This window comes from Loxodonta africana, chromosome 11, assembly GCF_030014295.1.
Source record: "Loxodonta africana isolate mLoxAfr1 chromosome 11, mLoxAfr1.hap2, whole genome shotgun sequence".
Classification (NCBI taxonomy): Eukaryota; Metazoa; Chordata; class Mammalia; order Proboscidea; family Elephantidae; genus Loxodonta; species Loxodonta africana.
Genome location: NC_087352.1, coordinates 58,045,597 through 58,072,590, shown reverse-complemented (window position 1 = coordinate 58,072,590; position 26,994 = coordinate 58,045,597). Strand labels below are relative to the sequence as shown.

At 37.8% G+C, this 26,994-nt stretch overlaps 1 protein-coding gene across 8 annotated transcripts in view; it reads right to left on the bottom strand.

Moving 5' to 3' along the window:
* Positions 1-26,994, bottom strand: part of DYM (dymeclin) — a 358,557-nt gene that overhangs the window by 215,827 nt on the left and 115,736 nt on the right. For 6 of the 8 annotated variants that reach the window (XM_023543799.2, XM_023543796.2, XM_003406303.4 and 3 more), the window contains exon 9: positions 4,845-5,024. The exons of the other annotated variants lie outside the window; for them this stretch is intronic. In XM_023543799.2, the coding sequence (XP_023399567.1) occupies positions 4,845-5,024 (180 nt within the window). The remainder of the gene's footprint in view (positions 1-4,844; positions 5,025-26,994) is intronic. 8 annotated transcript variants of the gene reach the window in all.

The window sequence follows — 26,994 nt, the reverse complement described above, 5'->3', positions numbered from 1 at the left end:
GTCAAGTCCATTTCAACTTACAGTGATGCTACACGACAGAGTAGAACTGCCCCATAGGATTTCCAAGGAGCAGCTGGTATATTTGACTTGCTGACCTTTTGGTCAGCAGCAGAGCTCTTAATCACTGCACCACTAGGGCTCCATACTGTTGTTAAATGCTCATTTAATTCTTATTTAGAACCTTGTGAGATAGAGATTACAAGCCCTGCTTTACACATAAGGAAGCTGGGGCTTAAAGAACAAAAACTGGGATGTGAGCCCTGGTCAGTCTAACTCAAAAGCCAATGTACTGAATCACTGTGCTATGTGGACTCCCAAAAGATGATTATCCCAAGCAACATCCAAACTTAAACACCAACATTTGGTCTGATTAGCAAAGGTAACAACAGTACATACCGTATACCATGGCGCAAAATCTAAGCTTATCATTTTAAAACCTTATCTAGCTTGGTATTTATAAAATATTATCAAGTGACACTATCTCCATTTTACAGAAAAATCCATTGAGGCTCACTGAAAACAAGCAAATTATTTAACGTCTAACAGGTCCTAAGTGATAGAGCTGTGCTGTGAATCCAGGTCTGCCTAACTCCAAAACTTGCATTCTTAACCATTAAGGCCATCCTGTCAACATGAAGAAGAGTATAGTAATGAATAGAAAAAATACTACCAGACACACGAGTTTTCATTTTTTATCTATCAAATTGTTAAAGATTCCCCAGTTCCCCTACAAATAAAAATAGGATACCATAATTTCAAAGATACAACTAACTGGCACCCTTATCCACTATATATAAGGAATGTGTATTAGAACAGTTCCGGAAAGGAACATGGCAGAGAGCATCAAAAGCCTTTAAAATGAAGCTAGCAAGCAGCCATCTAAGATACATCAACTGGCCTCAACCCAGCTGGTGCAAAGGAGAATGAAAAACACCAAAGACACCAGGAAAATATGAGCCCAAGAGATAGAAAGGGCCACATAAACCAGAGATTCCATCAGCCTGAGACTGGAAGAACTAGATGGTGCCTGACAGGGAACACAACAAAGAATCCCTGATGGAGTATGAGGAAAGTGTGATGCAGAACTCAAATTACAGTAAAAAGACCAGGCTTAATGGTCTGACTGAGACTGAAGGAACCCCAGAGGACATGGCCCCCGGACTCTCTGTTAGCCCAAAACTAAAACCATTCCCAAAGCCAACTCTTCAGACAAAGATTAGACTAGACTATAAGACATGAAAAGATACTGGTGAGAAGCGTGTGCTTCTTAGCTCAAGTAGACACATGAGACTGTGTGGGCAGCTCCTGTCCAGAAGCAAGATGACAAGGCAGAGGGGGACAGGAGCTGGCTGAATGGACACGGGAAATACAGGGTGGAGAGGAGGAGTGTGCTGTCACATTGTAGGGAGAGCAATTAGGGTCATGTAACAATGTGTGTGTAAGTTTTTGTATGAGAAACTGATTTGAACTGTAAACGTTCACTTAAAGCACAATAAAAAAAGAAAAAAATGTAAAAAAAAAAAAAAAAAAGCCTTTAAAATGTTCTTATCTAATAATTGCACTTCTTACCCATCTCAATTATATTAGTTTTGGACAAATCCTGCTACATTAGTTACTATATTGATCTTGGAACCCTGATGGCACAGTGGTTAAGAGCTACGGCTGCTAACCAAAAGGTCAACAGTTCAAATCCACAGTCACTCCTTGGAAACTCTATGGGGCAGTCCTACTCTGTCCTATTGGGTCACTATGAGTCAGGATCCACTTGAGGGCAATGGGTTTGGCTTATTTTTTTAATATTAAAAAGCCCTGGTGGCACAATGGTTAAGTGCTCGGCTGCCAATCGAAAGACTGGTGTTTCAATCCCACCGGCCACTCCTTGGGAGAAAGACCTGGTAATGCGCTCCTGTAAAGATTGCTGAATTTTTGGTTAGGTGCCTTTGAGTCAGTTCCGACTCATAGCAACCCTATGTACAACCCAACGAAACACTGCCCTGTCCTGAGCCATCCTCACAATTGTTGCTATGTCTGAGCCCTTTGTTACAGCCACGTGTCAATCCATTGCATTGAGCGTCTTCCTCTTTTTCACTGACCCTCTACTTTACCAAGGATGATGTCATTCTCCAGGGACTGGTCCCTCCTAACAACCTGTCCAAAGTACATGAGATGAAGTTTTGCCATTCTCACTTCCAAGGAGCATTCTGGCTGTACTTCTTCCAAGACAGACTTGTTCATTCTCCTGGCAGTCCATGGTATATTCAATGTTCATCACCAGCACCATAATTCAAAGGCAATTATTCTTCTTCGGCCTTCCTTATTCATCACCTGGCTTTCACAGGCATATGAGGTGATTGAAAACACCATGGCTTGGGTCAGGTGCACCTTAGTCTTCAAGGTGACATCTTTGCTTTTTAACACTTTAAGAGGTCTTTTGCAGAAGATTGCCCAATGCAATATGTCATTTGATTTGCAATACATCATTTGATTCCTTGATTGCTGTTTCCATGGATGCTAATTGAGGATCCAAGTAAAATGAGATTCTTGATAACTTCAATCTTTTCTCCATTTATCATGATGTTGCTTATTGATCCAATGGTGAGGATTTTGTTTTCTTTATGTTAAGGTGTAATCCATACTGAAGGCTGTGGTCTTTGAGCTTCTTCAGTAAGTGCTTCAAGCTCTCTTTGCTTTCCAAAGGCAAGGCTGTGTCATCTGCATACTGCAGTTGTTAATGAGTCTTCCTCCAATCTTGATGCTGCATTCTTCTTCATACAGTCTACCTTCTCGGATAATTTGCTCAGTATACAGATTGAATAAGTATGATGAAAGGATACAATCCTGATGCACACCTTTCCTGATTTTAAACCTTGCAATATCCCCTTGTTCAGCTCAAACCGCTGCCTCTTGGTCTATGTACAGATTCCCCGTGAGCACGATTAAGTGTTCTGGAATTCCCATTCTTTGCAATGCTATCCATAATTTGTTATGATCCACACAGTCGAATGCCTTTGCATAGCCAGTCAAACACAGATCAACATCTTTCTGCTATTCTCTGCGTTCAGCCAGGATCCAGCTGACATCAGCAATGGTATCATATCCCTTGTTTCAAGTCCTCTTCTGAATCGACTTGAATTTCTGGCAGTTTCCTGTCAATGTACTGCTGCAACTGCTTTTGAATGATCTTCAGCAAAATTTTAGTTTCGTGTGATATTAATGATATTGTTTGGTAATTTTCACATTGTGCTGGCATACCTTTCTTTGGAATGGGAACATATATGAATCTTTTCCAGTTGCGTGGTCAGGTAGCTGTCTTTCAAATTTCTTGACACAGATGACTGAGAACCTCCAGCGCTGCTTCCGTTTGTTGAAACATCTCAATAGATATTCCATCAATTCCTGGAGCCTTGTTTTTCACCAATGCCTTCAGTACAGCTTAGACTTTTTTTTTCAATACCATGGGTTTTTGGTCATATGCTACCTTCTGAAATGGTTGAACGTCGACCAATTCTTTTCGATACAGTGACCCTGTATCCCTTCCATCTTCTTCTGATGCTTCACACGTCTTTCAATACCTTGCGCATAACTAAAACCCATTGCTATCGAGTCCATTCCAACTCATAGCGATCCTACAGGACAGAGCAGAACTGCCCCACACGGTTTCCAAGGAGCAGCTGATGGATTTGAACTGTGAACCTTTTGGTTAGCAGCCAAGCTCTTAACTACTGCGCCACCATGGCTCCAGCATAAAGAAACTATATATGTTGTCATGTTGTTATTCCTAATCTGGTTCTGTAGGTGGCATTCTCTGATTTTGTGCACTTACAGAAGCTGGATTTCCCTCTTACATAATCCAGTGACATTTTTTCTGAAGAAGACATTTCTTTTCATACTTACATGAATACAATCATTATTTCCTTGCCTACTAATATTTATTACTCAACTATTTATCTTAGGGAAGTTTAGTCTTCAACCTACTATTTTTAAATATAAACTCATTAAAAGTATCTTTTTGATGTTGTTCTTCTATTTCAGCTTTGAAATAGCCTAAGCTTTCGGTAAGAGATTACTGTTTCAACACGGAAATATCTGTCATGTTCTAATTCCAAAAAATCCAATGTCATCAAGTCTATTTTGAGTCACATCAATCCTATACAACAGAGTAGAACTGCCCTATAGTGTCTCCAAGGCTGAAGTCTTTGTGGAAGCAGACTGCCACATCTTTCTCCTGCAGAGCAGCTAATTCAGAAGTTAGCAAATATTAGTCCACGGGCCAACCTCGTACCTATTTTTGTATACAAAGTTTCATTGGAACACAGCCAGGCTCATTGATTTAGTAATCTCTTCCTGTGTCTGCTTTTGTCTACCACGGCAGAGATAACAGTTTGTGACAGAGACCATATGGCCCTGCAAAGTCATCTACTCCTTTGCAGAAACTGTTTGCCAACTCTTGTTCTGATTTTTAGTCCTACAAAACTTTAACTGGAATATTGACTTTAAATGAAAAACTTCCAACAACATATCTCTTGGGGTTTTCCAGGTAATTCCTATCCCCAGCAGACAGGACAGGCTGATGCAAATTAAATACGTGCCAGTACAGCTGTTTCTGCAAGAAACATAAATTAAAATGGATAAAAAGGATCGCAATCCTCATCAATGATTTATTTGACCTTGCTGGCAATATAGACAGAAAAACTTAAGTTTTTCTCATGTCTAACTAATATGATAATATACAAAATGACAGCTCCAAAACTGTAGCTCAATAAACAATACGGAGTAAACAATATCCTCTTTCCTCATTAGAAAGAATATTTAGGGGGGAAAAAAAAAAGAAAATTACCACAAACCTTGTGTGTTCTTAAAGGACATAATGGCCTGTCTGTAGGGGTTTGGTGCGTCTGGTGCATCTGTCAGGTTGGCCAACACCAGCAAAAGCAGGAGACTCTGGTTGGCCAGAGGTGAAGAGAGCTCTGGAGTTTGCTGTTTGCTGCCTGCACCACCTAGTGTGAAGACAGTCCAGAGTCCGGCTTGAGGAAAAAAACACAGTTAAGATGTGCTATGAATACAAAGAAGAATATATTTCTGTACAATATACTGTGTTTAAATGTTGAAATAACACTTTTTCTTTTTCTATTATAAAAGTAAAACAAGTTAATGATTTGAAAGTTTTCATATTGCCTAAGTATATAGAATTTTGTAAAGACTATCCTGTCTAATTTCCATAATTCTACTTTCTACAGGTAATCAATAATGAGCCAAAAATAGAACCAAAAAAATCACTGGTAGATTTTAACACCTATTCCTAATTTAAGGGAAAAAAATTTTTTTTACAAACTACAAAGGGTAGGAAACCTCTTTAGTTTCAAAGTCTATCTAACAAGAAATCCATAGCAGTCAAGCACTGGAAGTATTCCCGCCAATATTATCAACATCAGCACTACTACTAGTACTCCATGCAAAAGCATTAAGGCAAGGAAAAAAAAATTTTTTTTTTAAGTTAGGAAAAAACTTCATTATTTGCAGGCAATATGACTGTCCACTTAGAACCACACTTGTCCAACGTAACAGCCACTAGCCACTTGTAGCTATTGAGCACTTGAAATATGGCTAGTCTGAACTGAGTTGACCTGAAGTGTAAAAATACACCCTGAACTCTTAAGACTTAATACCAAAAAAAAAAAAAAAAAAGAGAGAGGAGGAGGAGAAGTAGGAGAAATATCTTACCAATATATTTTAAATATTGATTACACATTAAAATGGTAGTATTTCTAATACACTGGGTTAAATAAAGTTTACCATTAAAATTAATTTTACCTGTTTCTTTTTAATATGGCTAAAAGAAAATTTAAGCAACAAATTCAATAAAATATTTAGGGCTAAAGGTAAAAGAAATATGTAAGTCCATTAGGCAGATGACCATAGAACTTGACTGAAGGCCAAGTGGGATCTGAATTAATGTAGAGACACAAAATGTTTCTGGACAAAAAGACCCAATACTGTAAATATGTCAGATCTCCCCCTAAATTAATCTAAAATACAATACAATCCCCATCAAAACACAAACAGGTAATTACGTGATATTTTGTAATACAGTATAAATGAAAAATTGCTGGATAAAAAAATACATTAAGAAAAATTTTTTCAAGAAAGGCTAACATGGGAAAGAACACTCCCCTCAAACAGCAGAATTTTTATCAAGCTATATTCATTTAAAAGTGTGATATTGGTAGTAAACAAATAGCTCAATGAAACAGAAATGACTTCAGAAACAGATCCACATTAATTTGAGAATTAAAGCTTATGATACAGGTAGTATTACAAATCCATGAGGAAAAGGGTAAAATTCTATAAATGACCTTGGGATGATAAAATTTAATCATCTCCCCCTATATTTAATAAAAGAAAAGAAAGATTAACTATCCAAACAAAAATGGGCAATGAAAGTCCAAAGCAATAGAAAATTTTAAATGTAAATTAGAATACCACTAACCCAAATTAGAATAGTAATAAGATATTTCATGAGAACAGAATATTTTTTTAAAAGGCTGATAACACTCAGCATTAGGTAAAGTACAGAAAATTACCAACACTAAGACCAAAGTGGTACAGACCTTTTGAAGGATATTTGGTAGTTCTCATTAAAATAAAAAAACACACGTCTCCACCAACCTAGCAGTTCTTTCTGTCTATCCTAGAGAACACTTTAACAGGTACACAAAGATGCATGTGTAGGAATGTTTATTGCAATATCCTTTACAATTGTCAAATAATGGAAACAATGTAAGTGTTCACCAGTAGCAAATGGTTATATAAACTATGGCTAATCTACAGTATGGAATATAAAGAGGTAGATGTCTACGTGCTAACAAGGATCTAAGGTATACTATTAAGTGAAAAGAGCAAATTACAGAAAAACTGAGGTAACAATTTTAATAATCACTTATAAAAACCATAAAAGTGTGTTATTTAAGTATGCAAATACATTTTTTTAAAAAAGGAAGGCCTATAAATTTTTTTTTTTTTTTTTATACTATACACATAATGGTAACAGAAATTATCTCTGGAGAATGGAATGGATTCACTGAAATCAAGGAAGACTTTTGCTTTATTTGTACAGTTTAAATTTTTGCCTAAAGGATATATTCATTTACTTTTTAAAAAATAGATGTAATGAATGAAATTAAAATAACAGAACAATACTGACCTCATCAGTATATCATTATGTGGGATAATGAAAAATCTAATGAGTAAATCATTAAGTGAAAAAGGAAAATCACAAAACAGTACATACCAAAACCAAAAACCAAACCCAGTGCCGTCGAGTTGATTCTGACTCATAGCAACCCTACAGAACAGAGTAGAACTGCCCCCATAGAGTCTCCAAGGAGTGCCTGGCAGATTCAAACTGCCAACGCTTTGGTTAGCAGCTGTAGCACTTAACCACTACGCCACCAGGGTTTCCAAACAGTACATATATACCAACAATATGCCCCATTTATTTTTTAAACAATTATAAATATAGATATCTATGTCTGTAAATGCACCTACAGGTGCCTGGCCAGGATCCACTGTTGACAGTGGTGACCTCTGGCTGGGAAGCAGCATAGGAGTGAGGGTGCTTGAAGACTGTCTCCTATTTGCTCAGTGCATTACTTCAGTACATGACTCTTTTACAATACAAATGTGTTCAAGCATAACTTAAGCAGTTAAAAAACAATAAGGAAGTGAGGGAAAGAGGAAAAATCCTGCTTACCAACCCCAGAAAATGTAATGCAATATAAATTGGAACTAGGGATACAGGCCTTTAATTTTTACTTTTTAAAAAAAGCTCCTCCTGGTAGTTTTGGAGGTATAACCACCAACGTGCTAACATTGATTATATCTAGGACGACAGCAATGGACAAAATATTTTACTTTAATCTTTGTACATGTCTATGTTTTCAATAACTTATTACCACGAGCAAGTCATTTGCACAAAAACATATTTGTTAAAAGAACTAAATAGCAAAAAAATGAAACAAGGCCCGTATCTCACACCATGGCCAAAAACTACTTCAAAATGGATCAAAGACCTAAACATAAAATCTAGGACAATAAAGATCATGGAAGAAAAAATAGGGACAACATTAGGCGCCCTGATACATTGCATAAACAGTATACAAAACATTACTAACAATGCAGATGAGAAACCAGGTAACTGGGAGCTCCTAAAAATCACCCAAAGACTTCGCCAAAAGAGTAAAAAGATTATGTACAGACTGGGAAAATTTTTTTAGCTATGACATTTCTGACCAGCGCCTGATTTCTAAAATTTATATGATACTACAAAAATTCAACTACAAAAAGACAAATAACCCAATTAAAAATGGGCAAAAGATATGAACAGGCATCTCACTAAAGAAGACATTCAGGTAGCTAACAAATACATGAGGAAATGATCATGATCATTAACCATTAGAGAAACGCAAATGAAAACTACAATGAGATTCCGTCTCACTTGAATAAGGCTGGCATTAACCCAAAAAACACAAAATAATAAATGTTGGAGAGGTTGTGGAGAGACTGGAACACTTATACACTGCCGGTGGGAATGTAAAATGGTACAACCACTTTGGAAATTGATTTGGCGCTTCCTTAAAAAACTAGAAATAGAACCGCCATGCAATCTAGCAATCCCACTCTTTGGAATATATCCTAGAGAAATAAGAGCCTTTGAACAAACAGATATATGCACACCCATGTTCACTGCAACACTGTTTACAACAGCAACAAGATGGAAGCAATCAAGGTGCCCATCAATGGATGAATGGATAAATAAATTATGGTATATTCACACAATGGAATACTATGCATCGATAAAGAAAAATGATGACTCCGTGAAACATTTCATAACCTGGAGAAATCTGGAAGGCATTACACTGAGTGAAATTAGTCAGCTGTAAAAGGACAAATATTGTATAAGACCACTATTATAAGAACTGGAGAAACAGTTTAAACAGAGAAGAAAATATTCTTTGATGGTTACAAGAGCGGGGAGGGAGGGAGGGAAAGGTGTTTTGGATAATTAGATAGTAGATAAGTATTATTTTAGGTGAAGGGAAAGACAACACACAATATAGGAGAGGTCAGTATAACTGGACTAAACCAAAAGCAAAGAAGTTTCCTGAATATAACAAACGCTTCGAAGGCCAGTGTAACAAGGGCAGGGGTTTGGGGACCGTGGTTTTAGGGGACATCTAAGTCAATTGGCATAATGAACTCTTTCTGCATCCCTCTTTGGAGAGTGGGATCTAGGGTCTTAAACGCTAGCAAGCGGCCATCTAAGATGCATTAATTGGTCTCAACCCACCTGGAGCAAAGAAGAATGAAGAACACCAAAGACACAAGGTAATTATGAGCCCAAGAGACAGAAATGACCACATAAAGCAGAGACTACATCCGCCTGAGACCAAAAGAAATAGATGGTGCCTGGCTATAACCCATGACTGCCCTGGTAGGGACCATAACAGAGAACCCCTGTGGGAGCAGGAGAGCAGTGGGATGTAGACCCCAAATTCTCATAAAAAGGCCAGACTTAATGGTCTGACTGAGACTAGAAGGACCCCGGAAGCCATGGTCCTCAGACCTTCTGTTAGCCCAAGACAGGAACCATTCTCAAACCCATCTCTTCAGACAGGGATTGGACTGGACTATGGGACAGAAAATGATACCGGTGAAGAGTGAGCTTAGATCAAGTAGACACATGAAACTATCTTGGCTTCTCCAGTTTGGAGGGGAGATGAGAAGGCAGAGGGGGTCAGAAGCTGGTCAAATGGACCCAAAAAGAGAGTAGAGGGAAGGAGTGCGCTGTCGCATTAGGGGGAGAACAATTGGAGGAGTATATAGTAATAAATAAATAAATTTTTGTATGAGAGACTGACTCGATTTGTGAACTCTCACTTATAGCACAATAAAAATTTTAAAAAAAGAATTAAATAGTTTTGTAAAGAAATTAAAAATATTGGGGAAATTTTTTTTTCTCCTGAACTAACATAAGCAGACACATTTTTTTTCTTCTTCACATTGTAAATAGTTCAGTGTAGACATTTGTTCATTTCCAACAGTTTGCATTTTTTATTATGCACACAGTATAAACTACCTCACAGGAAGCCTATCAATATATCGTTTCTTACATAATTGCAGTCCTGTAAATCTCTAACTTTTTCTTTATTGACTGAAATGATTTCACTATTAACTTCTGAGAAGCTGTTGTTTGGAATGAGAGTAAACAGCACCCACCCTCCCCCCCCAGCACCTCCCACATACACACAAAAAGCAAACCACTTTCAGAGGCTCCCAGAGGGATACGCAGGGAACCTCAAAGTGCATATCGGTATAAGCCTTCAGTGTAGGCATGAGCAGACTTGAGACTCAGCAAAAGAAACCAGCAAGAAGAATTTTTTTTTTTTTTTTTTTTGAACTGCAGGAAGGACTTTAAGATGATTGAGGAAGGCAAGAAAATTTCTTCTAAGCAGTGTGCTCCCTCCATTTCACTAGTGAAACTTATATGGTTTAAAATTATCAACTAAAAATTGAGCATTACATACCTCAAATTTAAATATATTCAAAACAATGTGCATGACACAGTTCAGAAACTTGAGACATTTATTAAGAAAATAAAAAATTATGTATGCAGCTACAGCTAACAGTCACGCGTTCTTTCCTCTGGGATGGATCGCTTGTTTATCTGTAACATTCCTAAAAACTTTCAGTCACTTCCTTCCACTCAGAGTATGCTCCATGACTGTCTGTTCCTATATCCATCTCTGTGTGTTCCAGGATTGGGATCAAGGAAAACACAATTATAAAATTAAATCTGCAGCAAAAATAACCTCAAAATGCTTTCCAGAGTAAAGTATGAGTGACTTTTGGATTCTCTTCACCAACTGCTCATCTGCATTACTAGGGAGGAATAGGAGTTGACTGGATACCACCAGGCACATCTCACAAACAAAATCGATTCTCTTCTAGAACAACTTCCTTTTCTGCTTTTTTCCACGCCCCCTCCTTCAAGTTTTTCCAAGAGAGCTTAGAAGCTGCTTATAGTGTCAGATAAACTATCATTTATTGGGAACCCCCCACACACACACCCTTTTTTTCTTCTCCTGGTGAGTATTACTGTTATGTTGCCTTTCCTTATAGGGAGAAATGAGGCAATCTGCCACTGCCTACACTGTAGTTTAAACTGGCCCATAATACTGGACCAGAATTCTTCCAAAAGTTCATTTCTTTTCGCTGATCCAAGCCTCTGATCTATGACCCAAGAATCTTAGTAGAACTGCATTTTCCTGTCGGCAAAAAAACATTTTTCTCCACCAGAAAAATAAGAGAAAGTTACAGTATATTCCTTCTGTTCCAAAAACCAAATTAAGGATGGTCCCCACAGTTTTTAATTTTATCCCTCAGGTCCTCCAAATGAACTCTAAAAAAATTTTTATCTAAACCTAAAAAGTACTGGAATTAATAAGTAAAAGAACAAATCTGATGTAGATGGTTCAATTTTTTAAAGTACTGACTCAATTATTTACCCTTAGCAATAAAAATGAGGAAGATACAAAGTTTAGCAATAAAAACATGAAGAAGATACAAAGTATGACAAACTGAAATGTCAATAAGAATAATACTCATCAAAAGAAAACAGAAGTCTATTGTCTAAAAAATGCTAAACTCAAAAATAACATTTTATTACGATTTAAGGAATTAGAGGTAAATTACTGTTTTTTCATATCACTAAACATGTCATTTGCCTAACTATAATTGATTTCTTGTATCTAACAAATATATTGGAAACCCTGGTGGCGTAGTAGTTAAGTGCTACAGCTGCTAACCAAAGGGTCAGCAGTTCGAATCCACCAGGCGCTCCTTGGAAACTCTTGGGGCAGTTCTACTCTGTCCTATAGGGTCGCTATGAGTCAGAATTGACTCGATGGCACTGGGTTTGGTTTGGTTTTTTAACATATATATTCTAAAACTCTAGTTATTCAATCAGAACTATACAAAAAATAAATGATACTATACACTGTCCAAAACCAAAAACCAAACCCAGTGCCGTCGAGTCAGTTCCGGCGACCCTATAGGACAGAGTAGAACTGCCCCATAGAGTTTCCAAGGAGCGCCTGGCAGATTTGAACTGCCGACCCTTTGGTTAGCAGCCGTAGCACTTAACCACTATGCCACCTGGGTTTCCCTATACACTGTCAGGCAGTTATAAAAGGGTCATCTGTGTGCATTTTAAACCAGTGATAGTATAACAAACCAGGTACCACAGAAGTTAGTTCTTCTACAGACTTTGTAAACAAAAATGATATTTATGTTTTCTGTAAAAGTTTACACAGCAAATTAGGGCCCATTTAACAATTACTACACCAACTGTGCAGACACATTGGTTATATTTTCCAAAACGTGTTAAAACTCTCATTGATTCCGTTCTGGATGTTTCACTTCCAGCAATCTGGATTTCCTGTCCCCTTACCTGTTCATCTTTAGAGTAACCATTAACTATTCGGTCTCATATAACTTTTTTAAAGGTGCACAGTACTCACTGTTAATGTTCTTTATTTTATAAGCCAACCTGTTATTTAGGTAAAAGGTGACCTCAGGGGGTAGTTTCAGTTCAATGTTTATGGAGTGTCTCAGGGCAATTAGTCTCAGGGAGTCCTCTAGTCTTACTTGGTGCAGTAAATCTGGACATTTTAAGAATTTGAGTTCTGCTGCACACTTCCCCCCCTTCTATCAGGATCCATCTATTGTGGCCCTGATACAAACGGTCATTAGTTGCAGCCAGGCACCATCTAGTTCTTCTGGTATTAGGGTAGATGAGGCTGTGGTTTGTGTGGACTGTTAGTCCCGCAGACTAGTTTCTTCTCTGAGCCTTTGGTTTCCTTCTTTCTCTTTTGCTCCAGATGAAACGAGACTGGTAGGTGCATCTTAGGTGGCTATTCACAAGCTTTTAAGACCCAAGATGCTACTCACCAAACTAGGATGTAGAACACAAACTTTGTGAACTATATTATGCCAACTGACCAAGTTGCCCCACAAGACTACGGTCCCAATGCTTCAAACCCAGAAAACCAATACTGCAAGGTGTTTGGTTATGCCTAAGAAATATCTGTAACTGTGCCCCCTATGTGCTTTATTATATGAACATAAATGCATGCACACACAAACACGTCTATACATCTAGCTACATGTATATATACACACAAATACATATATACCTATTCACATATATGAATGCATACATACATACATATGTAACTACATATATTTTTTGGTGGTGGTTGTTGCAAAATTACATATGTTCTAGCATTTACCAAACATATCCCTTTTTGCGTGTATGTTTGTGTACTTACTTCTTAGTGGCATCATTTACTTTGGTCAAGTTGTGCACACTTTACCCACATTCAGTGTTACCTTTCCCATCAACAAAAATAGCAAGTGTCTGCTATGTAAAGAGTGATTCCCCTTCTTCCTCCCTTTCCACCCATCCCTGATAAGCACCAATGAATGTTGGTTTCTGTATGTATACGTATTTTTATCTTTTTATACAAGTGGGATCATACAGTATTTGTCCTTTTGTGACTGACTTATTTCACTCAGCATAATGTTCTCCAGTTCATCCACGTTGTTTCAAGTACTCATTATTATTCTTTATGGTTGCATAGTATTCCACCATATATATGTAACCACATTTTGCTTATCCATTAACCCACGGATGGGCATGTAGATTGTTCCCACTTTTTGTTACTGTAAATAGTGCAGCAATGAACACAGGTGTGCATAAGTCTGTTCATATCAGTTCTATTAGGTCTCTAGGGTATATGCCTAGGAGTGGGATTACTGGCTCACTGTTGCTGTTGTTACAGCCACTGTGTCAATCCATCCCATTAAGGGTCTTATTCCTTTTCACTGACCCTCTATCAGTGCTTCTCCACGCACTGATCTCTCCTGATAACATGTCCAAAGTATGTAAGATGAAGTCTCGCCATCCTTGGTTCCAAGGAGTATTCTGGCTCTACTTCTTCCAAGATAGACTTGTTCATTCTTCTGGTAGTCCATGGTATATTCAATATCCTTTGCTAGCACTATAATTCAAACGCATCAATTCTTCTTCAGTCTTCCTTCTTTACTGTCCAGCTTTCGCATACATATGAGGCAACTGAAAACACCCTTGCTTGGGTCAGGTACACCTTAGTCCTCCAAGTGACATCTTTGCTTTAGAATACCTGAAAGAGATCTTTTGCAGCAGATTTGCCCAATGCAATACATCATTATGCTCATCAAAGAATTCATTAAAATAGCACACAGACAACGTACAGACCAGGAAAAAAATCTTCAGAAACGATTTCTTCAATAAGGGTCTAATCTCTAAAATCTATAGACTATTGACTACTGCTTCCATTGACAGTGGGTTCAAGTAAAATGAAATTCTCGACAACTTTAGTATTTTCTCTGTTTACCATGATATTGCTTATTGGCCCAGTTGTAAGGATTTTTGTTTTGTTGATGTTAAGGTATAATCCATATTGAAGGCTGTAGTCTTTGATCTTCATCAGTAAGTACTTCAAGTTCTCTCCACTTTCAGCAAGCAAGGCTGTGTCCTCTGCATACTGGAGGTTGTTAATGGGTCTTCCCCCAATCCTGATGCTGTGTTCTTTACATAGTCCAGTTTCTCAGATTATTTGCTCACCATACTGACTAAGTATGGTGAAAGGATACAACCCTGATGCACACCTCTCCTGGATTTAAACCATGCAGAACCTTTGTTCTGTTCAAACAACTGCTTCTTGACCTATGTACAGGTTCTGCAAGAGCACAATTAAGTGTTCTGGAATTTCCATTCTTCGTAACGTTATTCATAATTTGTTATGATCCACACAACTGAATGTCTTTGCATGGTCAACAAAACACAGTTAAACGTCTTTCTTGTAGTCCCTGCTTTTGGCAAAGATTCACCTGACATCGGCAATGATATCTCTTGTTCCATGATCTCCTCTGAATCCAGCTTGAATTTCTGGTAGTTCCTGGTTGATATACTGCTATAACCATTTTTTAATTTATCGTCAGCAAAATTTTGCCTGCATATGATATTGCTCAATAATTTCTGCATTCTGTTGGATCACCTTTCTTTGGAATGGGCACAAATATGGATCTCTTCCATGCTGAATCATAGGGTAGTTCTACTTCTACCTTTTTGAGGAAGCACCACACCATTTTCCATAGTGGTTGTACCATTTTATAATCCCACAAGCAATGGATAAGGATTCCAATCTCTCAAGGATATAACTGAAAACTCAGAATTAAACCCAGTCATCTATGGACAACTGATTTTTGACAAAGGTTCAAAGTCCATTCACTGGGGCAGAAACAGTCTCTTTAATAAACGGTGCTAGCAAAACTGGATATCTACCTGCAGAAAGATGGACCCATACCTCACACCATACACAAAAAGTAACTCAAAACAGATCAAAGACTTAAATGTTAAATCTAAAACCATAAGATTTCTGGAAGAAAACTATGGGACCTAATCTTTCATAAAAATCAGATAACAAACATTATAAATGCATGAATAGAAGAAGACAAAATAGATAAATGGGACCTCTTAAAAATTAAAAACTTATGCTCATCAAAGACTTCATTAAAATAGCACACAGACAACCTACAGGCTAGGAAAAAAATCTTCAGCAACAATTTCTTCAATAAGGGTCTAATCTCTAAAATCTACAGAAAACTACAACTCAACAACAAAAAGACAAGCAACCCAATCACAAAATGGGCAAAGGCCCTTCACCAAAGAGGATACCCAAGCACCTAACAAGTACATGAAAAGATGCTCACAATCATTAGCTATTAGACGCAAATCAAAACTACGAGATACCATCTTACCCTAGCTAAAATGACACTGATAAATAAAATAGATAACGACAAATATTGATGAGGATATGGGGAGACTGGAACACTTATCCATTGCTGGTAGGACTGTAAAATGGTACAATCACTATTGAAAATGGTACAGTGCTTTCTCGAAAAACTAGATATAGAACTATCCTATGATCTAACAATCCTACTCCTAGGTATACACCCTATCAAACCTGTTGCCATCGAGTTGATTCCAACTCATAGCAACCCTATAGGATAGAGAAGAACTGTCCCGTAGGGTTTCCAAGGAGTGGCCTGATGGATTCGAACATAGTGACCTTTTGGTTAGCAGCTGAGCTCTTATCCACTGTGCCACCAGGGCTTTGGTCTATACCCTAGAGACCTAAAAATAATGACACAAACAGACATACACACATCTACGTCCACTGCTGCTTTATTCACAATAGGAAATAAATGGAAACAAATGAAGTGTTCATCAACAGATAAATGGATAAGCAAACTAGTACATACATACAATGGAATACTACACAACCATAAAGAACAATGATGAGTCCTCAAAACACATTATAACATGGATGGACCTGGAGTGCACAATGCTTAGTGAAATAAGTCAAGCATATAAGGGCAAATACTGTATGATCCCTCTTATAACGCGACAAGAATAGATAAATACAGAGAAAACAATGTTCACTGGTTACAAGGAAGGGAGGGTTGGGAAAAGTATGCCTTATATAGTAGAGACTAGTTGTTTTTCATGATGGGAAAAGTGGCACCAATTGTAGCTGTAGTGAGCAAAGCACAACCAAAGTAATAATGAGCATTTGACCACGTATGAATGGGTACACGCAAACTGGAATAAGACTAGGTACAGATACACACATAGGTGAAAACTGAAGTATCTATTAAAAAAAAAAGAAAAAAACTGCCATCAAGTTGATTTTGACTCATAGCAACCCTATAGGACAGAACAGAACTGCGCCATAGGGTTTCAAAGGAGCGGCTGGTGGATTCCAACTGCCGACCTTTTGGTTAGCAGCTGTAGCTCTTAACCCCTGAGCCACTGGGGCTCCAGAAGTATCTACAGATATGTGTAAATAGGTAGCCATAAATAGAAACGTATGGCTGCAGGCACGTATATTCACTGAAGACACAAATACAGATATTCCTCAGACATAATCAAACACCTTCCAAGATCGGTTTTGGGTTTGAAGGCTTAGGACCATATAGTCTCATGGGACAACTCAGTCAAATGGCATAACATAATTCACAAAAATCATGATCTGCAACCTAGTGAAGTGAATACTGTCTGAGGTCTTAAAAGCTTGACAGGAGCAAAACAGTAAGAAGGTAACCAAAAGTGCATAGTAGCAAGAAGTCTACAAGAGCTACAACCTCATCTAACCTGAGACCAGAAGAACTAGACAGTGCCTGGCTACCACCACTGACTGTTTTGAATGGGACCACAATAGTTGGTCCTGGATAGAATGAGAGAAAAATATGGAGAACTCAAATTCTTATTAAGGAAAAAAAGCCAGACAAACTGGAACAGCAGAGAACAGAGGGCTCCTGAGGCTATCTCCCTGAAACACTTTTTAAACTTCGAACTGAGCCTACCCCCTGAGATCACCTTTTAGCGGAAGAGCAGAGTACCACACAAAATCAAGGATATTACCCATAAAATCAGTTCCCTACTTAAAAAACATCAGTACAAGACCCAAAGGTCAACAATTTTTGAAAAGCAAAGATGAGAGGTTAAGGCAGCAGGGAAAACAGAGTACTGGAAAGAGAACAAACAGAACACAATTAAAGAAAACACTGACATATTGTGATAAATGTAACTAATGTCACTGAACAATTTGTGTGGAAATTGTCAAGTGGGAACCTAACTTGCTGTGTAAACTTTCACCAAAAACTCAATAAAATATTGTTAAAAAAAAAAAAAAAAAAACTATCACTGAATAGAACTGACCATTAGTTTGCGGACTTTTTACAAATTTATGATTCAACCAAGGATGCCATTCCACTCTCTCCACTGCCCCCGTCACCCCTTTCTTTTTTCTTGCTTGGAAAATACTTCAAAGCCCAAATATCACTCACCTATTGTAGGCAGTTTTCCTGATACATGAAGCAAAATATAACTATTCCCTCCTCTCTGTTCCCACAGCACTTTGGTGACATCTCTATCATTGCAGCTACCACCGTTCGACTTTGACTGGAGTTACATATGTTATATACGCAGTCTTTCTCATCTTACTGTGGACTCCTTGATTGCAAAAAGCTGCATCTTATTCACATTTTATATAAACTTAGAGAACTCCAACTTATACACTAAATTTGTTCCTTTAAGAAATACTTGTTGTTGTTAGGTGCCATCGATTCGATTCTGACTCACAGCGACCCTATGGACAACAGAAACACTTCCCACTCCTACACCATCCTCAAAATCACTGTTATGCTTAAACCCACTGCTGCAGCCACTGTGTAGAAATACTCACTGAAGGATACTTAAAAAATGTGTAAATAATATAAAATTTGTAATATATCTGCTATTTAAAGGAAAAGCTTTTTTTTTTTTTTAATTAAGTTCTATATACAGGTGTGGAAAATTGGTTTTGATGCTGTCTTTTAAATTATAATACTTTAATGCTGATGAGGGTACTAGGAGACAGGTATTTTCAGACACTACTGGCTGGACTGTAAACAGGCACAATGTTTATGAAAGACAATCTGACAATGATTTTGTATGGAAAAACAGGTTGATTATTTGGCCCAACAAGGCCATTCCTATAATTTATCCTAAAGAATGAATACAAATAATAAACCAAAAGGCTGTTCTTCTTAAGTCATAGTAAAAATGTACACACTTCAAATATCTAATGAGAAAAAATTGGTTAACTGTGACATACTTGTCAACATCACTGAAAACCATGCCTCACAGTTAAAAATCGAGGCATATCACCCAGGATGGTAACATTTTCCCAGTAGAATGCTGCCTAGTTTTTAATATCCAGGCTTTCTGTAATCTATGTATTACTCATTTTAATGCTTTTCAACCAATGTTTATAAAATAACCTTTTATATTTCCAGCTCCAAAACTCAATATTTTTAACAAAATAATATACAGCAGAAAAGAAATTAAGCTTCATTACAACTATATCTGGTACAATGATAGAAGTGCTGCCGTTTTGAAAACTGAACTGAGTGTAAACAAAGCAGACGTGTGTCAGATGTTGCTGGTGCTAAGAGAGCATCATAGCATCATGCCCAGTCTCTACCATTGGGCACACACACTAAACATACTTCCATAACATGTTTTGTGTTAAGCCCTTGATTTTGCTGAGTGATAAACACTGAGCGGCAAAAGTTGAGAAGGTGCTAAAAAACAAAAAAACATGGCAAAGGGAACAAAGTGAGTGAGAAAAAAATGACTAGAATATAAGAGATTATGTTACTACTTACAAAAGAACTGTTTGCTAATAATTATTAATTGGTCAGGAAGCCATGTTTTAAGCATTTTATATACAAACATGAGTTTGTTACTTAAATATAGGCATTTTAGTGTTTTAGAAAAGTGGTTGAATATTTTGGCTTATTATACAGTGAAACCTGTAAGAGCAGGAATTTGACAGATCTGTTATATTTTTCCAGGTCTCAGAAGTTTTCTGCATTTGACAGGGTGCAGTCTTGTTACTCTTCTATTACCTTCTATTAATTGAAAACACTTGCGTTTTCCTTCTCTGACAGGTTTCCACCTTACACAGGTTCCAGCTTTCCCAGGTTTTACTGTATGTGCATTATAATTTTTCAAAACTAAAATAATGGAAACCAGGTTCTCGGTAAGCATTTTTAGCACAATTCTGATTTTCATGAATGGATTATTGGTCTACAGTGGAAGATTTCTGCATATACAATTACATTGGAGGATAGGCTGTTAGGGTTTGACTACCAAGGAGTACAAGGGGATTTTTTGAGGTGATGGAAATGTCCTGTATCTTGATTAGGTTGTACAATTTCAGTAAACGGTTCTATTAGTTTTGACAAGCGCATACGGTCATGTAACAACCATGTGACTATATGTGCTTGTCAAAACTAACAGAACGTTCACTGAAATTGTACCACTTCACAACTTTTAAAGAGTTGTACTCTTAAAAAAGAGTAAATTTTGCCGTACATAAATTATACCTCAATAAACCTGACTCCCTGCCCTGCCCCACCCCCCAAAAGTGTTAGCATGGATGTAGAGAAACTAGAACTCTCTTATTCTACTGAGAGTGTAAACTGGTACAAATACTTTGGAAAACTCTTTAACTATAACTACTGAAGTCAAATGATGCTTAACTAGGACCCAACAATTCCAGTAACAATTGTTAAACCCCACAAAAATGCTTACTTGTGTGCAAAGAAGACATAAGAATGCGAAGAATAACATTTTAATAGCTAAAAGTTGGAAACAAACTAAATACACATTAAAGTATAAAGAATAAATAAAATGTGGGATAGTCATGAAACGGAATCATTTATAGTAATGAAAATAAGCAAACTATGCTTCATGTAAAAACAGGGATGAATTTCACAAATAAGCAAAAGGAAGCAGACACAAAAGAATACATGGCATATGATTCTGTTTATATAAAGTTCAAAACCAGACAAAACGAATCTATGATGTCAGGAGCAGTGGTTTCCTTTACAGCAGGGAGGGAATAATGATTAGGTGAAAGTGTGAGAGGTTTCTGGGATGCTGAAATTACGTGATCTGAACGGTACTTAGGTGTTCCTTCGCTTGATGGTAATTAACTGAGCTGCACACTAATTCGGCACTGGGTTTTTGGGTACACACTAATTATCTGAGCATTTTTCTGTATATACTTGAATAAAAACATTTATCACTAAAAAAAAAAAAACAGTTTGCATCCCCTTTTCTAAAATGATGATGATGATAGATGTATACCATAATGTTCTAACTGGCTAACTTTGTGTACTGGGACTAAAGGTGATTTTGTTCTCATTAGAATTCTCTGATTTCTAAACTGAATACGTAATACAAATAATGAAAGTTAACAGGATATTCCTAGAACATCAATGTTTCTTAAAAATGTTTCATTAAGATATTGGTTTAATCAGAAAAAATGTATTTGATGCTATATTTCTATTAAAGAACATAATCTTCAAGTATCACTTTTTGTATGTAACTAACTTGTATGTTAAGAAAACACCATCTCTAGCAATTATGGATGCCATCTTAAGATGAATGTAAAACAGCAACATCTACAATCTTGAACTATGGTCAATCATACCATAACGCTAGGAGAGGAAAAAAGTCACTAATAGTTTCACTTTTTTACATGTGCTTACATTTAAACCAGGAAAATCTGGTGGCATAGTGGTTAAGTGCTACAGCTGCTAACCAAAGGGTTGCCAGTTCAAATCCGCCAGGCGCTCCTTGGAGACTCTATGGGGCGGTTCTACTCTGTCTTATAGGGTCGCTATGAGTCGGAATTGACTTGACAGCACTGGATTTGGATTTGACATTTAAACCAAAACCAAACCAAGCCCATTGCTGTCAAGTTGATTCCGATTCATAGCAGCCCTACAGGACAGAGTAGTTAACTATCCTATAGGGTTTCCAAGGAGCAGCTGGTGGGTTCGAACTGCTGACCTTTTGGTTAGCAGCTAAGCTCTATACCACTTTGCCACCAGGGCTCCTTACATTTAAAGCACTCTTGAAATACCTGGTGACTGCTAGTTCCCAAAACAGTTTTGAGTCAAATGCCATTTTCCTAACATAAAAAAACTACATGATATTACTAACCTTCATCCTGTCTCCCAAAAGAAATGCTCTGACCATCTCAAAACAAAAAAACACACTATAAAGGAACAGAGGAAAATGTTTTTTAAAAATCCAAAGCACAGTAAAACAATTTATCTACCTTTGTAGTTTGAAGTCTGTCAGAATCTCTGATTTATAATCTAGCATGATATAAACCATATGGAACTTTTTTAAGTTTAATCCTTTAAAAAAAAAAATGGAACAAAGTTAAAAAAAAAAAAAAACTCCATCAAAATCATTCAATATTTATGAAGACTAATAACTGGCTTTAAAAAAACAATGAAACATAATAGAATTCACTTGTCTCAGTAAAACTCTAGATTCACATATCTGATTTCCAATCAGAGAATTCTAATGAGAACCTACAATGAGCCTGACACTGTATTAAAGCATAAAGCATAAAGGGAAAAAAATGAGTAAGAAACCTAGTATCCAGTCAGCACCAGCTTGACAGCAATGGGTTTGGTTTGGTATCCTCAGAGGGCTAAATCCTGTCTCACACACTCACATGAAAACATGAGGCAAATAAACGGTGATCTGTGAAAGAGGAGGGAGCACTGTGAGTTCAGATCCTATACAACTCTTTCTCTGATCAGGTCCATATATGGTTCCAAAAACTTTATTCCATGTGTCCCAATGCCATCCCTAAAGTGGTGTATCACAAAATGGTACATGGAGCACTGCCGATGTGAGGAATAGTTTTAAGCACAGCATAGAAAAACTTAAAAAAATAATTTAATAGTTGTCTATATTAGGAAAATATATAACTAGCACTTAAACTGGGAGTTTGCTTTAAAATGTCATATTGATGAGACAGATATACAATCAATAAAGTTTAATGATCACCCTACTCAAGGGACTATTGAAGGGAGAGGAAGTGAAAGAGGGAAAAAGAAAAAGCAGTTTGTCACTTAATGATGATCTATACAAATTATCACATTTAAATCTCACAAAAGCATAGTTATTATTCGCATGATTTTACAGATAAGGAAATTAAAGCTCAAAGAAGTTAAGTTCCTTACTCAAGCAATAAAGCTAAGCAGACGTGCACCCACACTGCCTCTCCAGCTCCACAACGGTACACAACCCCCTAATGACTCTAGCCCCAAATTAATCTTTCCAGATTTCTTTCCCACTCTCCATCCTCATCCACAGAATTCTCTATCCAAAACAACATAACCAATAGTAAAAGAACATACAATTTTAGGGTTTTTTTTTTTTGCCTATTTTGTGTTTTGGCTTTTCTACCTTCTATTCAGGAGCCCTGATGGCACAGTGGTTACATGCTCAGCTGCTAACTGAAAGATCGGTGGCTCCAAACCACCAGCTGCTCCATGGGAGAAAGATGTGGCAGTCTGCTTCCATAAAGAGTACAGCCTTGGAAACAACCATGGGCACTTCCACTCTGTCCTATAGGGTTGATGGCAATGGGTTTGGTTTTTGGTTTACTTTCTATTCATCTTGGTACTGAGTCTGCATTTCTTTGTTTTTTTTAATTGTGCATTAGGTCAAAGTTCACAAATCAAGTCAGTCTCTTATACAAAAAGCCATACACACCCCACCATGTACTCCCAGCTGCTCTCCCCTTAATGAAACAGCACACTCCTCTCCATCCTGTATTCCCCGTGTCTACTCAACCTGCTCCCGGCCCCCTCTTCCTTCTCATCTCGCCACCAGACAGGAGTGACCCACATAGTCTAATGTGTCCACCTGAGCCACGAAGTTCGCTCCTCACCAGCATCATTGTCTATCTTATAGTCCAGGCCAATCCTGTCTGTAGAGTTGGTTTTGGGAATGGTTCCAATCTTGGGCTATCAAAGGGTCCGGGGACCATGACCCTTAGGGTCCCTCCAGTCTCAGTCAGACCATTAAGCCTGGTATTTTTACAAGAATTTAAGATTTGCACCCCACTGTTCTCCTGCTCCATCAGGGATTCGCTGCTGTGTTCCCTGTCAGGGCAGTGATGGTGGCAGCTGGGCACCATCTGGTTCTTCGAGTCTTAGGCTGATGGAGTCTCTGGTTTATGTGGCCCTTTCTGTCTCCTGGGCTCATATTTACCTTGTGTCTTTGGTGTTCTTCATTCTCCTTTCCTCCAGGTAGACTGAGACCAATTTATGCATCTTAGATGGTCACTTGCTAGCATTTAAGACCCCAAAAGCCTCTCACCTAAGTGGAATGCAGAACGTTTTCTTAAGGAATCTGCATTTCTTGATTTCCCCCTAAAAAATAACCTCTCCTAAGCTTTTAGTCTCTTATGGTTCATTCCTTCATTTACTAAACTGTTTATTTGGCAGGCATGCTCAGATACTTCAGTGAATAAACTGTCACTATATATATATATTTTTTTTTATTTAAGGTGCCCATAATCTTTTGAGGAGACAGGAATGGCATTATAATACAATGCAATAAGAGTTTTACAAAGTCCTGGGGGAACAAAGAGGACTAGCTCTGCTACAGCATTGAAGGAGCACTTCCCAAAGAAGGCTACCTGTGACCGGGGTGTGAAGGTCAATGACAGATCGGCAGTGACAGGGAGGAAGCCATTCAGTGTATGGAATGGCATCAGACAAAGATGGTCACGTGTGAACCTTTGGTGTACCTGGAGCTTCCACTGAAGATGTGAAGTGGGATACAGCTGGAAAGAGGTCAGGCTGTGAGGAGCCTCAAGACAGGGCTTCTCAAGGTCAGCTCCACTGCCCTATTCTGAAGGATTACATATAAGACAAAATGCAAATCCTGTCTTCTGTTCTTACAAATGAATGACACACAAGCATATAAACTTTCATTTTCATTTTTACCTATGATTAACACCTACCTAAATTAACTTTAAAAAAGGAAACCCTGGTGGTATAGTGCTTAAGAGCTACGGCTGCTAACCATAAAGGTCGGCAGTTCGAGTCCACCAGACGCTCCTTGAAAACCTTATGGGGCAGTTCTGCTCTGTCTTATAGGGTCGCTATGAGTCGGAATCGACTCAAAGGCAAGGGGTAATATTAACTTACTAAGGAGCCCTGGTGTTGCAGTGGTTAAGCATTAGGTTGCTAAACAAAAAGGTTGACGGTTCAAACCCACCAGCCACTCTGTGGGAGAAATATGTGGCAGCCTGCTTCCCTAAAGATTTACAGCCTTGGAAACCATATGGGGCAGTTCTACTCAGTCTGACAGGGTAGCTATGAGTCGAAATCAACTCGATGGCAACAGGATATTAACTTACTAGGTGGTTATGGGATAGTGTATTTGGTTACTGGAGTTTACAGAACTCCTAATCTCCTACCAAAAGGTCTGGCTGCTCTGCAATGTTGGCGTTGCACAGCCCCCGTGCACATACATGCACGTATACAGATGTTCAGAGTTCCTATAATCTGGGAGAAGGATGTTCTGTTATCAGTGCACTCACCATTTTGTTTTGAATTGGTCATGGTCTTTGAATTATGCATTTCTAGTTTTTTAAGTTATAAATTTCCATTAGCTTCATAATGATCAATTAAGACAACTATGAGTTCTCTGGTTAACCCTAACAAACACAATGATGTATAACTGGTAAGATCACATGACTAAAGATAACCTTCCCCGCCATAAAATAACCAATCAGTAGTATATATGGGAAGCTCAAAGACCTCTGAATTCTTCAGATAAGACACACTTTCCTGGCCATGAGGACAAGAGTCTCACCACTACAAACTGTCAAAGACTATAACTAGAACTGATTACCTACCCTCCCCCTCAGAGATCATCAGGACTAATCACATTATGCCTATGCCCTCGTTTACCTTGATCAGCAAAGAGGCCTAAAGCTGCCTCATCCTCAGTGCCATATGAATCTGTTTGTTTTGGTAATATAAAAATTTTAGGGGGGAAGTCTGTACATCCCCTAAACTGACACAGTTTCTCACACCTCTCCCTTCCTGTCATGCCCTCTGAAACACCCATCTTTCATCAAAAAAAAAAAAAAATCTACATTTTCAACCTCAACCTCTTTGAATACCCTTGATCTAACAAACCTAGGTGTTCCCTGAGAATAGTTCTTTCCCAGCCGCCTTTTCAAGTGCTGACTGTTCCTTCTCTACAACCCACAGAGATGTCTCTTCACGACCATTTCTAAACCATTTCTCCTCAAACATCCCAGCCACCTTGAAGCATGTCTCATCAGACTATACCACCCATCAATCCTTCTTGCTATAGTCATTTACAGACATCCTGGTCATACTCTTGCTCATTTTGTGAAAGCTTGAGCACCTGGCTCAACCCCTCCACACATGCTTTACATGTCAACAGACAAGCCACTCAACAATATGGTCTCTACGTCCTTGATCTGTTTTCTCACTTCTTCTACTTTACCACATCTACCTATTCCCAAAGCAGCAACTAAAAGAAAGCAAAAGTCAGTTCAGAGCAGAAGAAAATTCAATTCCAAGGAACTTGGGAGATTAAGTGTATACCTACATTTACATAATTTCACTGTACATTCTTAATGACAGAAACCTTCATGGCATCTCACAGCCCCAAAATAAAGCAAAATGTTAGGCAGGGCCATCCCATTCCAGCTTTCTGCTGCCATGACCTGGATGCTTTCCCAGAAAAATACAATTAGAAAAGTTACCATTGTTAAGTTTCTTAAGAAAATAAAACCCTAGCAGGGACAGAAAAAGGTAAGGAAGAAAGAGAATAAATCCATCTTGGTAGAAGTCAAGTTAGTGGCCAGTACAGTAAAAGCAGGGTCAACATGAGGGGAATGCCTGGAGTGAATGCTAGTAATGTTGTTTCTTAATCTAAGTGCTCATTACACAGGTGTGTAATTTATACACTGATAATTTTGCAATTTCCTGTACATCATGTTACACTTATATAAAAACTTTAGGGGGAAAGTCTAACAAAATTATTATATTTGGTATAGATGGAATTGAACTGATTATTCATTTGCCTTAGTATATACTGAAGTTACTCTCATATCTTTTCTAATAAAAGGCTGTATTCATATATACAGTAATAATGAGAAGTTGTACTACCCATTATGACTGCTTGTCTATTTACATATTTTATGTTCTGAGCACGTAGGTATTATTTTAAGCAAATTACAAATTATTACACAAATTTCTATCAAGCTGTGTCAGTCAGCAATCTACTGCCACTCAGCTCCAAATGCATCCTTCAATACATGCCCTGTGATGAACAATGAAATTCTTCTAAGCATTTCTCCTGTAAATTGAGCACAATGTTGAGCACAATGTTTGGTTTCTCAGTAGAGGATGTTG